Below are 23,126 nucleotides of genomic sequence, written 5' to 3' on the forward strand. Positions count from 1 at the left end.
TGTGGAACAAAAGGTTAGAAACTCTGCAACTTATCTGCCTAAATGCTGAAAGAATTCCCTTAGGTTAAAAGCATTAAAAAAAAAATTTTTTTTGCCAACTTTTTACTGTGAATTGAGTGAAGGTAAACAGACAAGACCATCAGCTTTGCTTTCAACCAATCATAACATTTAAAAATATTAACAGTTAAAAAATACTATCTTTTACATGCTGTAGGACAAGCACCGGATTGATAACTGCAAGGTTGAAGGTTCAAGCCCACCAATCACTCCTCAGAAACCCTATGCAGGGTTGCTATGAGTGGGTTTAAGAGTAGCACTTTATGTTAATCAACAGCCATGCTTCAAATATATTCATACAGTGTTATAGAATAAATCTTACGGTAAGCAATGCTATAGAACATTGCTTTATAGGAGACCTGTATGTAAACATTCATATTTAAGTTAAAGTCAAAGAAGAATTAATGGCAGATTTCTGCAATTTAACTGTATGTAGATTTTTAAAAATCTTTCCAACTTTTTAATGAAAATGTCAGTCTATCTTACAGAATTATATCTCAATGACACCTTAAAAAGTCAGTAAGAACTGAGTATCAGTAAGAATTGAATGAAGCTTAATGGAAATTATAATAAAAACAAAAGCTAGAATGCATACATAAAAAATAAAAGCACAGGGTATACTAAAAGAATAAAAAGCCAGAAATTTCACTTACAGTTCATCCCATTTAATAAGATAGAAGAAATTCTTATAAGTGCCAACCTTCTTTGATTGAATAGGTTTAAAAAGATCCTTTCCATTATGAGACAGGGAACATATCAAGTAGTACTTTTCATAACTGCAGGAAGAAATAGTTTGATTTTATTTTGATAACAAAAATTAGTCAATGAATACAAATACATATAGTTATTAGTTCTTCCCCCAAAGTAACTACTATTTGAGATAATGTGATTACCATTTATTTGAAGTTTTGGAAACTGATGTAAAGTTTAACCACTGTAAACTCTAAAAATAGAGAAGAGATGTAGCAGAAATTAACACATATCTCTAGATGCCAGGCTAAGGTGTGCCATAATGATAATAGTTGAGAATTTATCTCAATTGTTCAATCTTGTGCTCAGTTATAATTACTTCTTTAGTTTTGAGATGAATAATACTGAATACTGTATTCTTTCACTTCTAAATACATTCTAGGAAGAGAGTGCAAATATTACTTTTACTAGCTATTTTCCTTTGCTAAGTCATTCAAATGGACTCATCTAATCATATTATTAATGAATGGACCTGACTTGATTGAGTCAGCCCTTCCAGTCAATTGGAAAGCTTTCATCCATGGGGATAGATGCTGTTGTGTTCTGCCATCAGTAATCCCTAATTATCCCAAGTACAGAGCTGGTTAGGTACAATCAGTCTTCTAAGGCAGGAATCTTGGGTTCATTGAAACTATATTTATCATTGAAGCACTATTCATAATAGCCCAAAGGTAAAAACAACCCAAATACCCATCAGCAGATATGAATGGATACCCAAAATGTAGTACATATATACAATGGAATATTACACTCAGCTATGAGGAAAAATGAAACCCTGTGCAGGGTCACTATGTGTCGGAACCGACTCCATGGTACTTAACAACAATAATATCTGCTACAACATGTATAAACCCTGAAAATATTATTCTAAATGAGATACGTCCATCACAAAGGGACAAACAATGTAGGATCCCACTTACATAAAATATCTGTAAGAGACAAGTGCAGAGACCAAAGCTGATTAGCAGTTCCTAGGAGCAGGCAGGAGGGAGCGGGAAAAAAGGACTCAATGCTTAGGGACACTGAATTTCATATAAGGGTAATGCTTAAAAAACAACTAACATAACTAATGTCATCAAACTACATGTGAAGACTGTTAAAATGACATATGTTTTTTACATAGATTTGTTGTTGTTGTTGTGAAGTGCTGTGAGTTGGTTCCGACCCATAGCAACCCTGTATAGGGTTTCCAAGGAGCGACTGGTGAACTTGAACCACCAACCTTGTAGTTCAAATGGCTTTGCAGTCTGACACATTAACCCACAGAGCCACACCAGGACTCCGTTACAGAGATATAGACTATAAAATAACCAACTTGTATTCTTACTGCTAGGTTACATATTTAACCCTTTTGTTCAAATATGCAAACTATCATCATTCTAAATATATTTCAAGTCTAATTTCATTGGTTCATAAAAACCCAAACTATTTGTTTTCCTTTTTTCAATCTCAATCCATTTCTCCCAATTTACTTCGGCATCTTATTAACTTTCTTTCCACCAGTTATCCAAAATTATCACTGTCGTTTTTTACATTGTCTTCTACTGGGTATTTGTCTTCCTTCTTAGTGTCTAAATGCATCTGTGTGTGTGTGTGTGTGTGTGTGTGTGTGTGTATCAGGAGAGAACGTGGAGTGTAACACCCATTTAAATGGAAGTTCCATGAGGATGTGGTTGTTTTTTTTCCCTTTCTGCCTTGTTTATTCCTCTATCCCAAGTACTAAAAACATAGTTGATAGCTGGTGCTCAGTAAATATTTACTAAATGAATTAATATATCACTTTCACATTATATTACTCTTACATTTAAAGCCCAATTGGTGAACATTTACTATAATGTTATTATGGCATTGACTAAAAGACTAAAAAAGAAAACCTATATTAAAGTTTTAATAGAAGAACTAATGCATCTGTAGAATTTAATGCCTCAAAGCCAAATAAGTGTAAACCAGTAAAGAAGGTTAAGGAGCTCTGGTAGCGTAGTGGTTACAAGTTGGGCTGCTAACCTCAAGGTCAACAGTTCAAAACTACCAACCACTCCATGGGAGAAAGATGAGGCTTTCTGCTTCTGTAAAGATTTACAGCCTCAGAAACCCTATTCAGGGTCACTATGAGTCAGAACTGACTCCACTACCACCAAAGAAGGTTAAAAAAAAAAAAAAAAATCTTGAAATTTTGTTCTGCAGAAGTGTTTTAAATTACTCTGGTACTAAAAGATACAAAGGATTACAGTCTTAAATTAATAAATTTATTGGTCGATAGTTGTTTTTGTAAATTTCAACATGTATTTTCCTACTCTTATATGTGGTGACATTTTTTGTGAAACAGCTTCAAACATCTCTGTAATTTCTATGAAAACTATGAAATTATATAATGATTTTTGTATTATCCATTTAAATACCAAGACAACAATGGTTGCTGATATTTTTCCAAGATTGGAATGGCTTTAAGGCAAAGTTGAGCATATTTTCTTTTAAACAGGCACTTACTTGGATACCCAGTTACTTGAAATTCCATGTGCAGCAAAAATAGAAAACTGAAGTTGTTCTGTTGTGGTCCATGCTTCCTTGATACTCCTGCTACTTTGGGCATGATCAGCAGGACTTGTATCTGAATTTGCATGCAGTCTGAGAAGATCATAAACTGCTTCAGATAATTGGTCCATGCTTACTTGAATAGGACTTTCAGGATGCAGTGAGCCTAGGTTTAAAACAAACAAAAAAATTTATACAATTATCTGAAAAAGCAATAGTTACTATTAAAATAAAAGAACTTAAAGACATACCCCTAGATGAACTCTTGCTAGTGTCTCCTCCAGACAACGAATTCACCTGTACATACATACACAAATTAGTCAGAAAACTACCCATGATATAAAATGCTCAGCTTTAACTTTAATAATTTAAATTCAATGCAAGAAAGGAAACAAAACAACATTCCCAGGGGAAACCTTCCAAAAATGTGTGCAAACAATAAGAAATGCAAAAATAAAGTGAAACTTCAAATCAAAGAAAACTATTTCTTAAAAATCAAATAGATGATTTCAATAAAATCATAAAGTAACTGAAAAAGAAAATATAACAAAAAACGATTTCATTAAGCCAACTAAGTAATTAACATTAATTTGAAACCCAGGGATGATAAACGATAGTGCATTATTTTATTTTCTACTAGCTGCTCTAGTGTCAGTGTGATAAGAATACTCTTAAAGAAAAGAAGCTAGAACTCTATTTGCTACCACTTGGTGACACAGAAAGCCCTTACTAATCATGTAAATTGAGTTTCCCTTTCATTTGCACTTTTAATCCAGCAAATGAGTAAAATTAATAGAAGATTCAGACTATATCAAGGAGCCCTGTTGGTGCTGTAGGATGAGTACTGAACTACTAACCATAAGGTTGGTAGTTCAAACCCCACCAGCCATGCTACAGGAGAAAGTTGAGGCTTTCTGCTTCTGAAAATATTTACTGACTCGGGAACCTTACACAGGGTCGCTATGAGTTGTAATCAATTTGATGACAGTGGGTGGGTAATCACCTCTGTGATTTTATATGTTATTTCATATTTCTAAAAATAAGTACATGTTGTTGTTGTTGTTGTTAAGTGCCATCGAGTCGGGTCCGACCCATAGCGACCCTCTACAGGGTTTCCGAGGGCGTAAATCCTTACGGGAGTAGAAAGCCTCATCTTTCTCCCGTGGAGCGACTGGTAGTTTCGAACCGCTGACCTTAAGGTTCGCAGCCCGATTCGTAACCACTACGCTACCAGAGCTCCTTAAAAATAAGTACATAGTTGAGTAAAAGGAAAAAATAGTCCCAGATCTTTATATTCCATGTGGATAGCTCTGAGAATGAATATATAGACATCGCTAGATAATCTACTGAATGAACAGCAACATAATCTTTCCTTCCCTTTAAATTTATCATGGCTTGTGAGATCCATCTTCTCTTTCATTCTTTCAATCAAAGATATAAACATTTCTATGAAAAAAGTTAATTAAACCCCTAAAGAAATACTTCTTGTTGTTGTTAAGTGCCACCGAGTCGTTTCCAAACCATAGTGACCCTGTATAGTGTTTTCAAGCAGTGGCTGGTGAACTTGAACTGCCTACCTAACAGTTCAAAAGGCTTTGCAGTCTGGAGCATTATCCCACAGTGCCACAACAGGGCTCCAAAGAAATACTAGAAGACACTAATTTATTAAAAGCAATAGTATCATATCAAGAGATGGTTCCTACTGGTTGCCTGAGGCCAGTAGTCACTACTATGGAAGTTTCTGGTTTTCTTCAACAAGGGGGTATTATGATTCAAAGCAGAACTCCCCTGACTGGCAATCATGCACATTTCCATCCAAATGGAGAAGTGGAAGCTATTGCCCTCCATCCAGATCTTTTAAACCTCCAACCAACTCAGAGTTCCTACTCTACATACTAAGTGTTCCCAATTTGGCATCCATTCAATGTCAACAATCAAAAAATCTTACAGGAAGCCCATCTCTTCTTAGGAATTCCTCACTGTGCCCTGAACAGAGCCTACTTACTTCTCTAATAAGCCCCAAAGCTGTGAGTATTGTCTCAGAATTCTGTGTGGCTGCTGAAATGCATAATTGAACCTAGCATGAATAAAGAGTGTTGTGGTAGGGATGATCTTTTTTTTCCAGAATTGGGGTCAGAAGTAGGGTTTGTAGCCATGGCCCCACACTCATTGAAGCATGGGGTTTTGTAAGATAAAAGCCAAAGGAAAATGGGAAGTAAAAATTTTGATTCTAAGGTTACTTTGGTTATTGCTACTAATAATAGTTGAAAGAAATGTAAAATATGTTATGCTGCAGGTCAGGGGAGAAAAACTGCAAAAGTCTGGGGCAAAAGTCTGGCTGGTTAAACAAAATGACTAATAGGGAGCCAAGGCTTGATCTACCCTGCCAGTCAGAGGTCCAAGGTCATATGTAAATAGAAATGGTTATAAGGTATCTTGAATACAGAAAACTTGTAAGGGGAACTAGAAATGGCCCAGAAGAAACAGGCTTTTTGTTTTCATGCCTTTGTACAGTATGGGGGCTTAGGTGAAAACCTGAGCACTGCTCAGATGGCTGAGGAGACTTACTTTTGAAGGAAAGATGTACAGAAAGAAAAATGATTGGCATTTAAAATTTTTGAGCAAGCAGTATGCTGCTAAATGCATTGAGGCAGGAAAATCTGTGCCCATTAGAGAAATGAAAGTTAAAAGAAAAATCTTTGCCCCTTCTAGAACTGAAAGTTAAAAGGAACCAGCAAGGTCACTGGTGACCACCTGGCTCCTCTTCAACAATTGGAAGTGGGGAATATGCAGCAATGAAGAGACAACTTGATAGAGAGAAGAGGAAGGGCTGGTTGGTCTGAAGCTTAGGGAGTTGTGTGGACTTCAAGCCTATAGGCAGTGGCCTAGACAATATAGGCTACCAGCTGAGAGACAGTGAAGGGGCCAGCTAGCTGGCTTTTAGGACAGGCAGGAGTATGTGGCCTCCCAAGCTTGCAGCTGATAGCATTTGAGCTAACTCAAATGGATGGCCAGGAGTGATCTGACCAAAAACCCACCTTAATGAAGACAAAAGATGTTGGTTGGATACTGTGTTGTTGTTGTTGTTAAGTGCCTTTGAGTCGATTCTGACTCATAGAGACCCTGTATAGGGTTTCCAAGGTACAGCTGGTGGGTTGGAACCACCAACTTTGTGGTTCACAGTTCAGTACTTATCTTACCTACAGCGTCACACCAAGAATCCTGTAAACTGATGCAAATTGCTGCACTTTGATGGCATGCTCTGGAATGGATTTTGTGTTATGAATGCCAAGTTTCAATAGGAACAGAAGAATCTTCACGTCAAGGAACGTGCTTGTCTACAACAGAGTTTGTTGTTGTTAAATGCCATAAGTCAGTTCCAACTCATAGCGACCCTGTATAATAGGGTTTCCTAGGAGCAGCTGGTGAGTTTGAACCGCCAACCTTACAATGCAAACCAACTCTGCAGTCCAGCGCATTAACCCACAGCACCACAGCAGGACTCCACAAGGTCGATAGGGATGGGTAATTCCGAAATTGGATATCCAAAATGGAACGAGATAAAGGCATGAAGTGGCTAGTTTACAAAGCTTTCATGGGTATGCGTATAGTTAAAATTATTGCTATGAACAAAGTTCATCATTAAAGTATGAAAGGGCCAATGGCTACAGAAGCCAGAAGGTGGCCTGCAGTGCAGTGTGTTACATTATATGACTCTTCTATTCAATCTTTGTAACTCCCACCAAACAACTTTTTCCTGGTGGGTCTGGACAAGAAAAGGTGGGAGAAGATGCTGATAGGGTGATATGTTTCAATTGTGATTGTCAACAGAGTTCATAGTGATTGTAAAAACTTGGAACTTTAACATAGGTTTTAAGTGAGCCATCTCAGAATTAGGAGGGGGAGAATCTCACTACCATCAAAGAGGAGCCAGGAGTGGAGCACATCATTTGGACCTAGAAACCTCATGGACAGAAAGCTGTGACAATGGAGGAAAGGCAGAGAATCAGCAGCACTAGAACCGAGAACCAGAGCATGAGACAGAGCAGTGGGCTTCCCAGCTCACAGAGCAAGTAAAGCTGAGTGACTGGCCAAGAAGATTGCCTGCAGATTGGGATGTCTCCATGCACTTAACTGAGGGAGCTAGGTTTGCTGATCCCCAGAGCTAGAGTCAAGTGCCTTCAGGGTGATGCTTATGGTGAAGTTGTGTGTCCTGTGAGAATTTATTGGCAGCTTTAAAAGAGCTTCACAGCATTTTGGGAGCAGGGCAAAGATCAGGCCAAGGGACAGAGAGAGGTCTGCCTGTGGGCATGGCAGAGAGAGGATGTCCTGACTGTAAGAACTGTGCCCTTAATCATAATTTGCTAATTTCCTTGAAGTCCTGGTGTGGTGCTGTAGGATAAGCACTAGACTGTTAACCACAAGGTCAATGTTTCAAACCCACCAGATGCTCCTTGAAAACCCTACACAGGAGTTGTTATGAGTGGGAACTGAATTGACGGCACTTGACAACAACTTCCCTAATAAACCCACAACTGTGAGTAGTGTCTCTTGAGTACTATGTGGGTACTGCAATACTGCAATGGATTATTGAATGCAGTATGAGTACAGAGTGATGTGGGAGGGATGGTTGGTTCTTTTATTGTTTCCTTTCTTTCTTTCTCACCTATCATCTCTGGTAGTGTTGTGGTTACAAATTGGGCTGCTAACCTCATGGTCAGCAGTTCAAAACTATCAGCTGTTCCGTGGGAGAAAGATGAGGCTTTCTGCTCCTGTAAAGATTTACAGCCTCAGAAACCCTGTACAGGGTTGCTATGAGTCTGAACTGACTCCACAGCACACCACCACCATACCAAACTGAACAATTCAACTTAAAGGTGAAAACCTAAGTTAAAATGGAAAAATTGTATCCAGCAGTATGCAAACATCTCTCAGTTTGAGGGCAGACACTCAAATATAGATCTATATGTAATAAAATACTAGTTACTAATAACTACTCACATCAGAACTTTTACTCTTTGGAAGATTAACTGTTCTCCGTAGCTTCTTTACAGATTCTGTAATGGCAAGAGTTTCCACTCCATCTAAAGCACTACAGATTTTTCTTACAGCTTTAATTACTTGATCTACTGCTCGGTGCTGGTTCTTTAAAAATAAAAAGTAAAATATAAAATTAGCACATGGAATTTGCAGGACCAACTTCACAGATTGTCAGAAACTAGACATTAAAAGAAAACACCAAGATAACTTTATTATTATTATAGAGTTTACTTTGAAGAGTAAAAAAAGCAAGGTCTGGCTAATTTTTACACTGCCTGACATAACGTTCATGTCATGAAGTTTTAGAAGTAAAAGCAATCAAGTTACTAACAAATTACTAAGCCATAAAAAATTGGGAATTATCTTTTTTACTCTCATTTAAAAATAATTTCACATTAAAAACATCAGCCCCTTTCCCTCTCCTGCAAAAATTTGGTAAAAAAACCTAATTCGTCAGAGGCTGGTCACACATTTATTAACACCTGACTTACAAGTAAAAGTGAGTCAACTTTTAAGCATCATTGGTATCTATACAGCCATCACTTTTATAAGTTTTATCTGGTCAAAAATTTCCTTGAGAAAAATCCCTCATATCATTCAATTATATTTGATTTTACCAAGACTGGAAAATATACATGAATAAGTACATTTTAAAATCATGTAGTAAGATCTTCCCCCTCCCCTTTTTTTTTTACATTTATAATATTCTCTCAAAAGTTTATTACAAACTAGTTTCGCAGGCTACAAGGAAACACAAGAACCATGTACTGCCTTACAGAAAACAAGCAAGAAGCTGAGGAGGGCCAAGATGAGTCTAGGGCCTTGGTGGGCACATTCCTGGGGGAGGGGGCCCTCACATATCTGGGGGAGATGGCGGCATCCTTGGAAGGGGCATGCACATTAGAGTCCCTCGTCCAGGAAGGATTCTCATTGGGGGACCCATGGGAGGCCTCATACCAGGAGGTGGACCCATCATGCCTGGAGGGGGTGCCCATAGGTGGTGAGGGCCTGCGTGGCCAGGTGTGGCCAGGTGGGTACTGGGTCTGGGCCCCTGCTATGCTGGCTGTGGCAGCAGCCACAGCAGCTGCAACAGTGCCTCTTCCTTGTGGGGTCATCACATGTTGGCAACGCCCACCAACTCCTCCGACTGGTCCAGCAAGTCCTGCAGGAGCCTGGGGCATTGGAACACCAGCTGGAATGCCTCTGCCCGTGGCCCTATGGATCCCTGGGTCTCCAGCTGCTCCAGTAAGTGGTACTCAGGCAATGCCAGTCTCTTTGGGAGGAGGTCCCTCAACAGTCATTGAGACCAGGTTCTCTCCTGGCAGCAGCATCAGACCAAGGACTCACTCACTTCTCTTCCCTTCTACTGGTTTTGAATTCTTTGGCTTAATTTTCCTGAATTCATCACAGTCACAGAGGATCAAGTTCATGTGCTTGTGAAAAGCCTTAAAGATTCAGCCATCTTGCAGGATGCACCTCATCCTGTCGTTGATATGCAGCAGCATCTTGCTGCTCTTGCCAACAGTCATGGTGGTGGTTCTGATGGCTCAGATGATCGCTGGATTTGCCTCCACAGAGGCCTAGACGCCACTCAAGAGTCCGATTCCTGCCACCCACCCCTATTCTTTTAAAGTACTTATATTTCATTAAAAACATTTTTTTGTAAATTATGTATGACATAAAATTTGCCATTTTAATCATTTTAAGCGAACAATTCAATGACATTAATTATATTCACTTTGATTTATAACCATTACCACTATTTCTGAATATTTTGTCATAGTAACAGAAACTCAGTACCCCATAAGCAGTAACTCTCTATTCCTCCCTTTCCCTAGCCTCTAATAAACACCAATAAACTACTGAGTATGCATTTGCCTATTCTAGGCAAATATAAATAGAAGCATAAAGATCTATTCTTTTATGCCTGACATTTCACTTAGCATAATGAAGAAACAGTCTTATATAACTAATTAAACATTTATGCCAAACTTAACAGGCCAAGTACTGTTAAAATGGCTTGAAACTCAGTATTGTAACATCTCTTTAAAAATTCAAAAGTTTCCACCCTTGAGACTTGGCTAGCATAAACTGAATGTTCCCTCCACTTTAGTGCTTAAACAAAACCATCTCATTTCCTTCAAACACCCAATTTACCACGCTGGGTGTGGCGCTGTGGGTTAATGCGCCAGACTGCAAAGCCATTTGAACTGCAAGGTTAGCGGTTCAAGCTCACCGACTGCTCCTCGGAAACCCTATACAGGGTTGCTATGGGTCAGAATCAACTCGATGGCACTTCACAACTATTTAACTGGAGTCATAGTATGGCACTGCAGGATAAGCACTGGACTACTAACCTCAAGGTATGCTGTTCAAATCTACCAGTTGCTCCTTTGGAAACTATGCACAGGGTCGCCGTGCATCAGAATTGACTGATGGCATTTAGCAACAATTTAACTAAACTAATCATGCAAGTTCTCTCTTCAAATAACTAGTATAGTTAAGTTTCTGTCTCCTGACTGGACCCTGACACATATACTTGCTAATATGTAGTCTTTCCCCCAACTGACTACCCTATTTTCACTGGATATTTATCTGTCTATCCTGTCATGTAATAAGCCTCAGTGACATAAGTATTTAGTGCCATCAAGTCAGTTCCAATTCATAAGGACCCTGTATAATAGGGTTTCCAAGGAGTACTTGGTGGGTTTGAACTGCTGATCTTGTGATTTGCAGTCCAGTACTTATCCTACAGTGCCACACCAGGAGTCCTAAATATCTATAAGCAAAAACAATCTTCATCTGTACCCTATCAGAACTTTAATTACAACATCATACTTTGATCATATCCTTCTTTTTTGCTTCTACCCTCATTCTGCTACTGCTCTCCTCTACCACAACCACAGAGAGGCAGTAGTCCTCAATTTCAGCAGGAACATGCATGCCACTTAACATTCCTTTTACTTGCCTTCGGTCAGCTCTCTTTCACATTCCCTTTGGAATATTAAACCAAACCATTATCTCTTGCCTCAAAACTCCCAACACTACCTTCATTTTTGTAAAATTAACATCTGTAGTAAACTAAAGGCCAGTAGGAATAAAACTTCTGCAATTTCCTGAGCCTCTTCCAAAAGTCTACCCAGGAAAAATTAAAAATACGACCACATACTTAGACATGAATGTTTACAGCAATATTTATAAAAAAAAAAAACCTTCAAACAGTTCAAATAGCCATCAACTGGTATGCAGATAAGGAAATGTGGTATGGGAGACTTCTGACAAGATGGTGGATTAGGCAAATGCAGTACATGGACCCTCTAAACAAAGATACAAGAGACAAAAATGAAAATTTTGGGCCACTGAACTTCAAAAGAAAGGTTAGAGAGGTTGGTAGAGGGCTTGCTGGGAGTAGAGGCCAAGCAGGGGTGACAAGAAAGAGAGACTGACTGGTGAACGGCTGGCCAGATGCAGATCCACCATTCTGTGAGCAGCAATGGCAGCAGAGGGCGGCCTGGCAGAGCAGATTTGTACAGGCAACAGAAAAAGTGCAATTTCTTGTTTTTCCATGCCACTCCGGTAACCAGAAATATGGCCAGCTCCCACCCTCATCCACTCCCATTGCAGACCCTGCTCTCCAGGAGATTGGAGCCGAATGGGTGGGAGCAATGACAGCATCAGGTGGGGGTCGGCTGAGCCTTTGGTGTGCCATTTTAGTGCCTGCATTCAGTTGGGCTCCGCTCCAGATCGACAAAAGCTACAAAGCCACCAGACCAGCATTTAACCAGTCAGCCTGCCCCAGTTTCCCTGAGGTCCTAAACAGACACTGAAGCCAGCTCCATTGGATTGAGTGCCCTGAACAGAGATAACACTAAGGCCAATAGGAACTCCATCTAGGGCCAGGAACTCTGCTGTCTCATCCCTTCCACAACCACTTTGTGAGCTCCTTGAATTACAGTAGGCCCCCAGAGATTTTTCCCCTCTGAGTCCAATAACTGCATGTTTGTTTGTTTGTTAATAAAACATACACAGCAACCTCACAATGCCAAGGAGACAATGAACAAAGACAAGGAACAAGAGAGAATGAATCAAACAAATGACCAATATACAGAAGATGTTTCTGGGGAAGAAAAGGTAATAGAACTGAAAAATAATTCAAAATAATGATAATTAGATACCTTCAAAGGATTGATAGAAAGATTGAGGAAAAGAAGGAGAATAAAATAAAAACTTTACAAGAATTCAAGAAAACACTACAAAAACAGACAAAATAAATGCAAACTTTGAAACAATACAAAACCTGCAATTAGAAATCCACAAGATTAATACTAAGATCTGAGAAATGAACAATACATTGAAAGGGCAAAGCAGCAGATAAGAAACAATGGAAGCCTGAATTAGTGCACTGAAGAAAAATCTCTCAATACGAGTATGCTAAAAGAACAATCAGAGAAAATATCCAAAGAAAGCCTAAGACTTATTTGGGACACCACAAGGAGGAATAACATATGGTGATTGGAATTCAGGAAAAGGAAAGACAAGCACAGAGAAAACTGTTGGAAGACTTGTTAGAAGAAACTTCCCTAACATCAGGAAAGATGAGAAGATAAGCATAAAAGAAGCTGAATGAAACCCAAACAGGACAGATCCCCAAATAAAATTACCAAGACATACAAACTTTCCATTAATCAAAGGCAAGGAAAGAACAGCTTGGGAAAAATGAAAAGTTACCTACAAAGAACCAATAAAACTAAGCTCTGATTTCTCAGCAGAAACCATGCAGGCAAGAAGGCAATGGAATGACATTACAAAACTCTGAAAGAAAAATACTGCCAAGTAGATAAAGAGAAATTAAAGGAATGTATAATGATTAGACCAATTTTACAAAAAATGCTAAATTGTGTTCTTTATAGAGTGAGAACCAACAACAGCAGACAACATTCATGACAACACCACCCAGAACTCAATCCAGGTATAGAAATGTTTAAAGTAAAACAAACTTTATAAGACTGAAATAGGGAACTAGAGGTATCAGTGTATAATGAAGTCAAGAAGGAGCTCTGGTAGCACAGTGGTTATGAATCGGGCTGCAAACTGCAAGGTCAGCAGTTCAAAACTACCAGCTGCTCCTTGGGAGAAAGATGAAGCTTTCTGCTCCCATAAAGATTTACAGCCTCGGAAACCCTGTACAGGGTCGCTATGGGTTGGAACCGACTCGACGGCACTTAACAACAACAACCAAAGACAAAACAAAAAAAAGTGTAAATACAGAACTTCCAAATGGCCAGGAAGTCAAGTAGATTTCAAGATAAAACAGACGGATTAAAGCAAGATAACCTCAATGAAAAATAAAATACTTGTACATCAAAATAAAAAGAGAGGAAAATCAGAAAGATTTTGTAAACATTAACACAACATAAATGAAAATGACAAGAAAACCCACAAACAATAAAAACTCAGCATAGAAAATTATGTGGGACAAAGAATAGAGCAGCACCACAAAAAACACACACACAGAAAAATGACAAAAATCAATTCATACCTATTAATTATTATACTGAATGAAAATGGATTAAATGTACCCGTCAAGAGATATAACGAACAGAATGGATAAACAAACAGGATCCTTCAATATGCTTTCTAAAACATACAGTAAAAAGATTTGTTGTTGTTGTTAAATGCCATCGAGTCGATTCTGACCCATAGCAACCCTGTAGAGGGTTTCCAAGGAGCAGCTGATGAGCTTGAACCACCGACCTTGCAGTTCAAATGACTTTGCAGTCTGACACATTAGCCCACAGTGCCACAAGATGGAGACAGCTTAAATATCTATCAGAAGAAGAATAGTTAAACAAATTTTGGCACATACACACAATGTAATACTACAAAAGGATGAAGAATAATGATGAATCTGTGAAATACAAAAGGACAAACATTGTATGAGACCAATGTTGTAAAAAGTTAAAAGGAAAAAAAAGGTTTTATGATAAAATAAATAATCTATGATGATTATAGGGTGAGGGAGGGAGGCAAAATTATTCACAGGTTAGAGGGTAGACACTTGTTAACATGAGTGACAGGGTAACGCAATACACAAGAAAGGTTGGCAGAGCAAAGATGAAAGTAGCAGGAGACACAGGGAAGACTGCAGTGCTAAAGTGAATAGAGATAAATGCTTTTAACTGTTGGTACATGGAGAAGATTGCAACCATATAGTGAAACAAACTGTAGCATTTGTTGAATGTAAAACTGATTATTTGCTCTGTAGACTTTCATTCAACTCACAATAAAAAGTTAAAGTTAGGGATACGTATTACAACACAGATGTTCCTTGAAAATAGTATGGTGAGTGAAAGAAGCTACAGGCCAAAGACTACAAAGACTTCAAAGTTCATAATTTCACTTAGGAAATGTTCAGAAAAGGCAAATCTATAGAGCCAGAAAGTAAATCAGTGGTTGACTGGGTGGGGGTTGGGGCTGGAAATAGGGATTGACTGCAAATGAGGACAGGGGAACTTTTGGGACTGGTGGAAATGTTCTTAAAATAGATCGTGGTGATAGCTGCACAACTCTCTAAATTTACTAAAAGTCACTGAATTGTATACATACAATAAAAAATGAAGTAGGCAGAGTAGGATAGGGATTTGCTATTTTAGATAGATAAGTTGGTCTGTGAGGAGCTTTTTGATGACATTTGAGCATAGATCTTAATAAAGTGAAAGAGCCATGCAAAACTCTGGGGAAAGAGATTTAATGGTAAAAAAACAAGCACAAAGGTCACCAACAGAAGAAGCATACCTGGCCAAGGCTGACTGGAACAAAAAAGGAAGAATGTGGTAGAGGAGGCCAGATTAGTGAGGGAGTGGGTCAAGAGAGTCTTGAACCCATAATTAGAGCTTTGAATTTTACTTGTTGTTGTTGTTAAGTGTCGTCGAGTCGGTTCCGACCCATAGCGACCCTGTACAGGGTTTCCGAGGCTGTAAATCTTTACGGGAGCAGAAAGCCTCCTCTTTCTTCCACGGAGCAGCTGGTAGTTTCAAACTGCTAACCTTGAGGTTCGCAGCCCGATTCGGAACCACTATGCTACCAGAGCTCCTTGTTAAGTGCTGACAAGTTGGTTCTGACCCATAATGACCCTGTATAGGGTGTCCGAGGAGCAACTGGTGAAATTGAACCTCCCACCTTGTGGTTCAAACTGACTTTGCAGTTCAGTGCATTAATCCACAGTGCATTACCTTAGTGAGATTGTAAACAGGATTTTGAGCAGAAGAGTGGTGTGATATGATATTTTAAAAAAAGTTTATCAATCCCATTAATCTTTTTTAAAAAATCCTTGATTTTATATATTTATTTTTGCTTTCTGCTCTTTTCTTTTTTTTTAAAAAAACAAACTTTTACTTTTATAGAAAAGCAGCAAAAATAATATCAAGTTCCTATATTACATTAAGGCTACTTGGTTAAATAAGTAACATTTTATGCAACAATGTTACATTTGTTAACATTAAGACATTAATTAACAGTAATGTGCTGTGAGATAAAAGCGCTAGCTAGCCACAAAGTCGATTTGAACCAAAAGGTTGGTAGTTCAAATTTATCAGCTGCTCCTTAGAAACCCTAATGCATGGTAGCTATGAGACAGAACTGACTTGATGGCACTTAACAACAACAAACTCCAGACATTCATATTTTACCAGCTTTTCTATTAAAGCTCTTTTTCTCTTCTGGATACAATCCAGATAGCACACTGCATCTAGTCTATTTTTAAAAAGATAATTTTGGTTGCCATGTAGAAGACAGATTGTAGGAAGTTGGAAGAACAGTAAGGAAATATTGCAATTAACTAGGGCTGTGCTTTGATAATAATAAGTTGTTTGCTTCTGAAGGTATTTTCAAGGTTGCTGTTGTTAAGTGCTGTCAAGTCGGTTCTGACTCATAGCAACCCTATATAGGATTTCTGAGGCTTTTAAGATATTTTTGGGGACAGACAACCTTATCTTCTTCCCACGTAATGACTGATGGGCTCAAAATGCTGACCTTGTGATACACAGTCCAGTGCTTATCCGATGGAGCCACTGAACTCCCACTCCCAACTGCAAGGTTGTTGTTGTTGTTAAGTGTCATCAAGTCGGTTCCAACCCATAGCGACCCTGTATAGGGTTTCCAAGGAGCTTCTGGTGAGCTTGAACTGCCACCCATGTGGTTCAAACTAACCTTACAGTCCAGTGAATTAACCCACATACCTAGATTGAATATGGAATGTGAGAGAGTTTTCTTTTGAGAAGTCAACTTACCCTGGGCAAATGAAAGGACAACGCTGTCATTTATTAAAATAGGAAATACTAATAGATATGAGGGATAAGACAAAAACTTCAGTATTTTATGTTTCAAAAGTTAGAGATGTTAGACAGTGATGCAAAGATGGCAAGCAACAGTTAAATATTTGAACTTTGAGTTGAGGGAGGTCAGGGTTGGAGATAAAATTAAGAGTCATCTGCCACAATATACAGGGTATTTATTGTTTCTGTTGTTAAGTGCTGTCGAGTCGGTTCCAACTCATAGTGATCCTGTATAGGGTTTCTGAAAAAAATGTAGTGATCATGAGTCTGGCGGCTAACCTCGAGATTAGCAATTCAAAACTACTAGCCGTTCAATGGGAGAAAAATGAGACTTTCTGTTCCCATAAAGATTTACAGCCTGGGAAACTCTATGCAGGGTTGGTATGAGTTGGAACCGACACCACAGCATACCAATATAACCACCAAGGTCAGAGATTGTAGTTTTTCTTTTTGGTCATTCTTATATACTTGATATTGCACATGACCTTTCTTCTTTATTTTTCCCTATAGCATTTATCACCTGAGCAAAGATACCAGTTTGAGGAATAAGATGAACCTGACTATGGTATTTTCAATAGCCTCACATACATATGAAAAGTTGGACTATGAAATGGGAACCGTAGAAAAATTGATACATTTAAATATGTTGGAGAAGAATATTGAACCCTGTACAGGGTTTCCAAGGCTGCAAATCTTTACGGGAGCAGAAAGCCTCATCTTTTTCCCGCGGAACAGTGGGTAGTTTCAATTCATAACCACTATGCTACCAGAGCTCCTTAAAAGTACCATGGGCTTCCAGAAGAACAAACAAATCTTTGTTGGAAGAAGTACAGCCAGAATACTTCTTAGAAAAAAGGATGGCGAGATGTCTTCTCTTATACTTTGGACATATCAGGAGGGACCAGTCCTTGCAGAAGGATATTTTGCTTGGTAATATAGAAAAGATCAATAGAAGAGAGGAAGATTCCCAGCAAGATGGATTGGCACAGGACTGGGGAATGTTTTATTCTGTTGTGCATAGGATCACTAAGAATCAGAACCAACTTGACAGCACCTAACAACAACAACAATGCACAAATTCCAAGTGTGGCACTGTAGGATAAGCACTGGACTGCTAACCACAAGGCTGGTGCTTCAAACCCATGAGCCACTCTTGGAAGCCCTAAACAGGATCATTGAGTCAGAACCACAACAATAATGCACAAATTCATTATTTCCTGCCTAGGCCTCCCAGTGAAATGTACATGCTCGTACAAACGTCTACTTGTCTTTCTTGGGATAACTGTCATCTCAAATATCATGTCTAAAATTGATTTCTGATTGTCCACCAAACTTGTTACCTTTAACTTCTCTATATATCATGCTAAATTTATCATTAATCCCTAGTAGTATTAACTTCAAAATATATCACAGAATCCAACTGCTTCTTCTTACCATTACTACTAGAATCACCCTGGTCCAAAGCCATCATCACTTCTCACATAACTAATAATTAATTAATTCTTTTCCACTCTTGCCCCACCTCACCCCTCTGCACTCCATTCCAGATACAAAGACCTTGTAGACTTTGCGTATACTGCCTCCCTTAGGCCTTAGCACTTACTATTGTGGGACACTCCTCCCCTAGATAACCAGATGGCCTCTACTTCTCCTATGTGGTTCTTTGCTCATATTTATCTTTTCAATGAGGCCTCCTCTAACTTGATGTTGCACATAACCTTTCCTTTTTTTTTCTCTATAGTGCCTACCTGACATAATATAGTTATTAGTTTATTTTATTGTCTGTTTCCCCCCCACTAGAATGTAAACTCTATGGTTAAAGATTATAGTTTCTTTTTTATCACTGTTTATACCCTTAGCATCTATCTACACAGTGCCTCACAATGAAGAGATACTCAGTAAACACTTAACGAATGGTGGTGGTTGCGTGCCATCACGAGTCAATTCTGACTCAAAGAGACCGTGTATACAGTTTCTGAAGTTGTAAATCTTTACAGAAACAGAAAGCCTCATCATTCTCCTGTGTAGATTCGAACTGCTGACCTTGAGGTTAGCAGCCCAGTCATAATTCACTACACTACCAGAGATCCTACTTACTAAATAAATATGTTGAAATGCTGGTAAAAATGTACCAGTAGCTAGAAATTTGAAGTCACCCTATATTCACATCTAATCATCTGCCAAAATCTTACCACTTTTACCTCTTAAATGTTTTGTTACTGCGTTCCTTTCTTTTTACCTTCTACATGATGTTCAATATCTTTTACTTGGACTACTATAAAAAATCTTTCACAGTGGTAATCCTGAAGCCTACTCTGCAGGTTCATCTTCTACCATATGGCTAAAGTGACTTCAGAGAACAGGACAAAACAATTCTTCTTCCCTTACCCTTAGCGAAAAGGAGCTCTGGTAGCATAGTCATTATGAATCGGGCTGCTAATCTCAGGGTCAGCAGTTCGAATCTACCAGCTGTTCTGTGATAGAGAGACGAGGCTTTCTGCTCCCGTGAAGATTTACAGCCTCAGAAACCCTGTACAAGGTCAGGGACCAACTCCACGGCACATAACCACCACCACCACCACCCCTGGCTAAAAGAGAAATCTTAAATGTCTAGCTACCAACCACCAGAAGCAGAGGTTAGCAAACTTTTTTTTTTCAAGGACCAAACAGTAAATATTTTATTTAGGTTTTGCAGGCCTCATGGTCTCTGTCTCAACTGCTAAACTTTAGCACTAGGGAGCAAGTGCAGCCATAGAATATGTACAGAATGAACAGAGCTATGTTCCAATAAAGCTTCATTTACAAAAACAGTAAGTGGGCTGGGTATATCCCCATGACCTAGAGGATAATTAAATTCCTTAGTATGGATTACAAAGTGGTAATTGATGTCTGGCTATCTCTAATGTCTTGGTATAGTGCTGCGGGTTAATGCGCTGGACTGCACAGTTGGTTTTAACTGCAAGGCTGGTGGTTCAAGCTCAATAGCTGCTTCTTGGAAATCCTACATAGGGTGGCTATGTGTTGGAACTAACTTGACAGCACTTAACAACATTTCTAATGTCATCTCCCAATCTTCACTTCATACTTTGCACTCTGTTGCACTACTCATCCATCCACAAACATATTATACCTATGCGGTTTGTTCATATGATCCTTCCAATCTTCTTTTTCTGATTAACTCATACTATTTAAGGAGCTCTGGTAGGGTAGTGGTTATGAATCGGGCTCTGAACCGCAAGGACAGCAGTTCGAAACTACCAGCTGTTCTGTGGGAGCAAGATGAGGCTTTCTGTTCCTGTAAAGATTTACAGCCTCGGAAACCCTGTACAGGGTTGTTATGAGTCAGAACCGACTCCACGGCATATAACAACAACAACATTTAAGACTTGGCTCAGGTAATTATCTCTATTAAGAAGCCTTCCATGAACTCTCAAGTTAAATGTCCCTCTTTCATCTTCCCCAAACCCCTAATGTATATACGTTTATATTACAAATACCATGATATATTGGTATTTTGTCTAAATACCCATCATCAGTTTGTAAACTCTTGGTAGGTGTTAGCTGTATCTCTCACTTTCATCAACTCCAGTATCTAGCATATAGTAAGCATTTAACAAATGCTTTTTAATTGAACTGAAAGTTCCTCTTAATAAAAAAGCTGAAGATGAGTAAACATGCTGACTCCAGCACAAGAAGTTGCGCCAGAAAATAAGACATCAAACATTAACAGCATTATGAGTATTGATTAAACTGTTGTTAATTAAATGCTGTTGAGTTGGTTCTCACTCATAGCAACCCTATATAGGAGGAACAGTTGGTGTATTTTGAAACGCTGACCTTGTGGTTTGCAATCCAATGCTTATCCTGCATCACCAGGAGTCCATAGTTTAAATGGTCCTTCTAAAAAATTTGATTCAAAGTGTAATGTAGTGAATTATTTAATGAAATCTATTAACCACAGTCTTTGTAACCCCAACAAACAACTTTTTTCCTGATGGGTCTGAGTTAAGAAAAGGCCGGAGAAGATGCTGATGGATTATATGATTCAGTTTGTGATTTTTAACATAGCTAACTGTGATTGGTCAATTTTGCCATCTTGCTTGGTATAAAATGAGCTAAATCAGTAGCAGAGGTGGGACTGTCACTGCCAACACGGAAGAGCCAGGAGTGGAATGTGTCTTTTGGACCCTGAGGTCCCTGGCACATTGAACTTCCTCAATCCAGTAGTCACCAGTGAGCATACCAGGCTCCTTTAACTGTCAGTTCTAGAATGGGGATTTATCTGCTGGACACAGACTTTTCCTGCAAACCACTTGCTAGAAATAAAAACAAAACAAAACAAAAAAACACTTTATTTTTTTCTTCCCTTCAGGCTTTTCCTTTAAATGTAAATCTCTTGTTCTTTCTGTAGTTCTGGGTGTGGCTTAGGTTTCCACCTAAGCCCCCATACTCTATACATTGTTGTTGCTAAGTGCCATCAAGTAGATTCCGACCCATAGCAACACTGAACAGGGTTTCCGAGACTGTAAATCTTTACAGGAGCAGAAAGCCTCATCTTTCTCCCGCGGAGCACTGGTAGTTTTGAACTGCTGACCTTGCGGTTCGGAGCCCGATTTGTAACCACTACGCTACCAGAGATCCTGATTAGGTTACTTAAAATAAAGCCTTCTTTCCAGGCAATTCCTAACTTCCTTTTTATAGCATATCAAGTCAGGCACAGGCTGAAGGAGGGCTTACAAGATCTCTATAACATAAAACATTTCATATCCTGCAAGATCCACCACTTGTACTCTTTCACCATACTATTCAACTTATATGCTAAGCAAATAATCTGAGAAGCTAGCTTGTATAAAGAAAAATGTGGCATCAGGATTGGAGGAAGACTCAACAACCTGTGATATGCAGATGATACAACCTTGCTTGCTGAAAGTGAAGAGTACTCAAAATATTTACTGATGAAGATCAAAGAGCACAGCCTTCGATGTGGATTATATCTCAATGTAAAGAAAACTAAACTCCTCATCACTGGACCAATAAACAACATTCTTATCCATGGAGAAAAGACTGAAGATGTCAAGGACTTCATTCTTCTTGGATGAACTACCAACACTATGGAAGCAGCAGTCAAGAAATCAGATGATGTACTGCATTAGGCAAATCTGCTGCACAAGACCTTTTTCAAGTGTTGAAGAGCAAAGATGTCAGCTTGAAGACTGAGGTGCGCCTGACCCATATCCATGTGAAAGCTGGACAGTGAATAAGGAAGACCATAGACAAACTGATGCTTTTGAGTTGTGGTGTTGGAGAAGAATACTGAAAGTGCCATGGGCTGCCAAAAGAACCAACAGATCTGTGTTGGAAGAAGTGCAGCCAGAGTGCTTCTTGGAGGCCAGGATTGCCAAACTTTGTCTCTCATACTTCGAACATGTTGTCAAGGAGGGACCAGTGGCTAGAGAAGGATATCATGTTTGGTAAGGTGGAGGGTCAGAGAAAAAGAGGAAGACCCCCAGCGAGATGGAATGTCAAAGTGGCAGCATCAAGGGGCTCAAGCGTAGCAATAGTTGTGAGGTTGGCCCAGGACTAAGCAGTGTTTCGTTCTGTTGTGCATAGGGTCGCTATTAGTCAGTACCAACTCAATGGCACCTAACAACAACAACCCTGCAAGATACCAAAATTGGCCAGTCAAAATTAGCTTTGTTAACAATCACTAACAATTGAATCATATAACACTTTAGCATCTTCTCCGACCTTTCCTTATCCAGACTCATCAAGAAAAAACTATTTGGTGTAAGTTTACAATAAAGTAATACAAAGACATGAAATAATTCCTGCACTTCACAAAACAAACACTAGTATTTAAGAGTGATCAGAGACTAGAATCTTTAAGTCATATGTCAAAATGTGAATTAAGACTTACTTCAACACGAAGAGCCAGTTCTACTTGGTTGTGATAAGAATCTAAGAGTTCTTCAACAGGATGTCTAAAAAACAGAACAGTTATTAAAGCTGAAGGCATGAAGGTATTATATACAAAAACTGTTTTAGTCTTCAAAATAAATGTATTCATGTCCAAAAAAACAGTTTAAAAACCTACAATTATGCTTTACATGTTATACCTTGTCATGACTTCTTTATAAGGCTTTTCTATTTGATTCAGGTGTTTGTTTAAATCCACAGGTGTTTCATCATCTTCTGCCTAAACATATACACAAATGTTTACAATAAAAATCAAATGCACTCTTTGGTCTTCCGATTGCCAAATTAAATATAAGTGTAAACCCCAAAACCTAAACCTAGTGCCAAACTGACTCATAGCAACCATATTGGACAGAGAGAGTAGAACTGTCCCATAGGATTCCAAGGCTGCAAATCTTTACAGAATCAGATACTCACATCTTTCTTCTCAGAGTGGAT

General features: G+C 38.8%; 1 protein-coding gene and 1 pseudogene across 1 annotated transcript in view; both read right to left on the reverse strand.

Moving 5' to 3' along the window:
- PIK3C2A (phosphatidylinositol-4-phosphate 3-kinase, catalytic subunit type 2 alpha) overlaps positions 1-23,126 on the reverse strand; it is a 202,827-nt gene that overhangs the window by 55,764 nt on the left and 123,937 nt on the right. The window contains exons 7-12 of the mRNA XM_006865791.1: positions 22,829-22,908; positions 22,630-22,693; positions 8,341-8,484; positions 3,591-3,636; positions 3,295-3,505; positions 711-833 (exon numbers count right to left, since the gene is read on the reverse strand). Coding sequence (XP_006865853.1) covers positions 711-833; positions 3,295-3,505; positions 3,591-3,636; positions 8,341-8,484; positions 22,630-22,693; positions 22,829-22,908 — 668 coding nt within the window. The remainder of the gene's footprint in view (positions 1-710; positions 834-3,294; positions 3,506-3,590; positions 3,637-8,340; positions 8,485-22,629; positions 22,694-22,828; positions 22,909-23,126) is intronic.
- On the reverse strand, positions 9,194-9,908 carry LOC102827903 (annotated as a pseudogene).

This window comes from Chrysochloris asiatica, unplaced genomic scaffold (genome assembly GCF_000296735.1).
Source record: "Chrysochloris asiatica unplaced genomic scaffold, ChrAsi1.0 scaffold00083, whole genome shotgun sequence".
Taxonomy (NCBI): Eukaryota; Metazoa; Chordata; class Mammalia; order Afrosoricida; family Chrysochloridae; genus Chrysochloris; species Chrysochloris asiatica.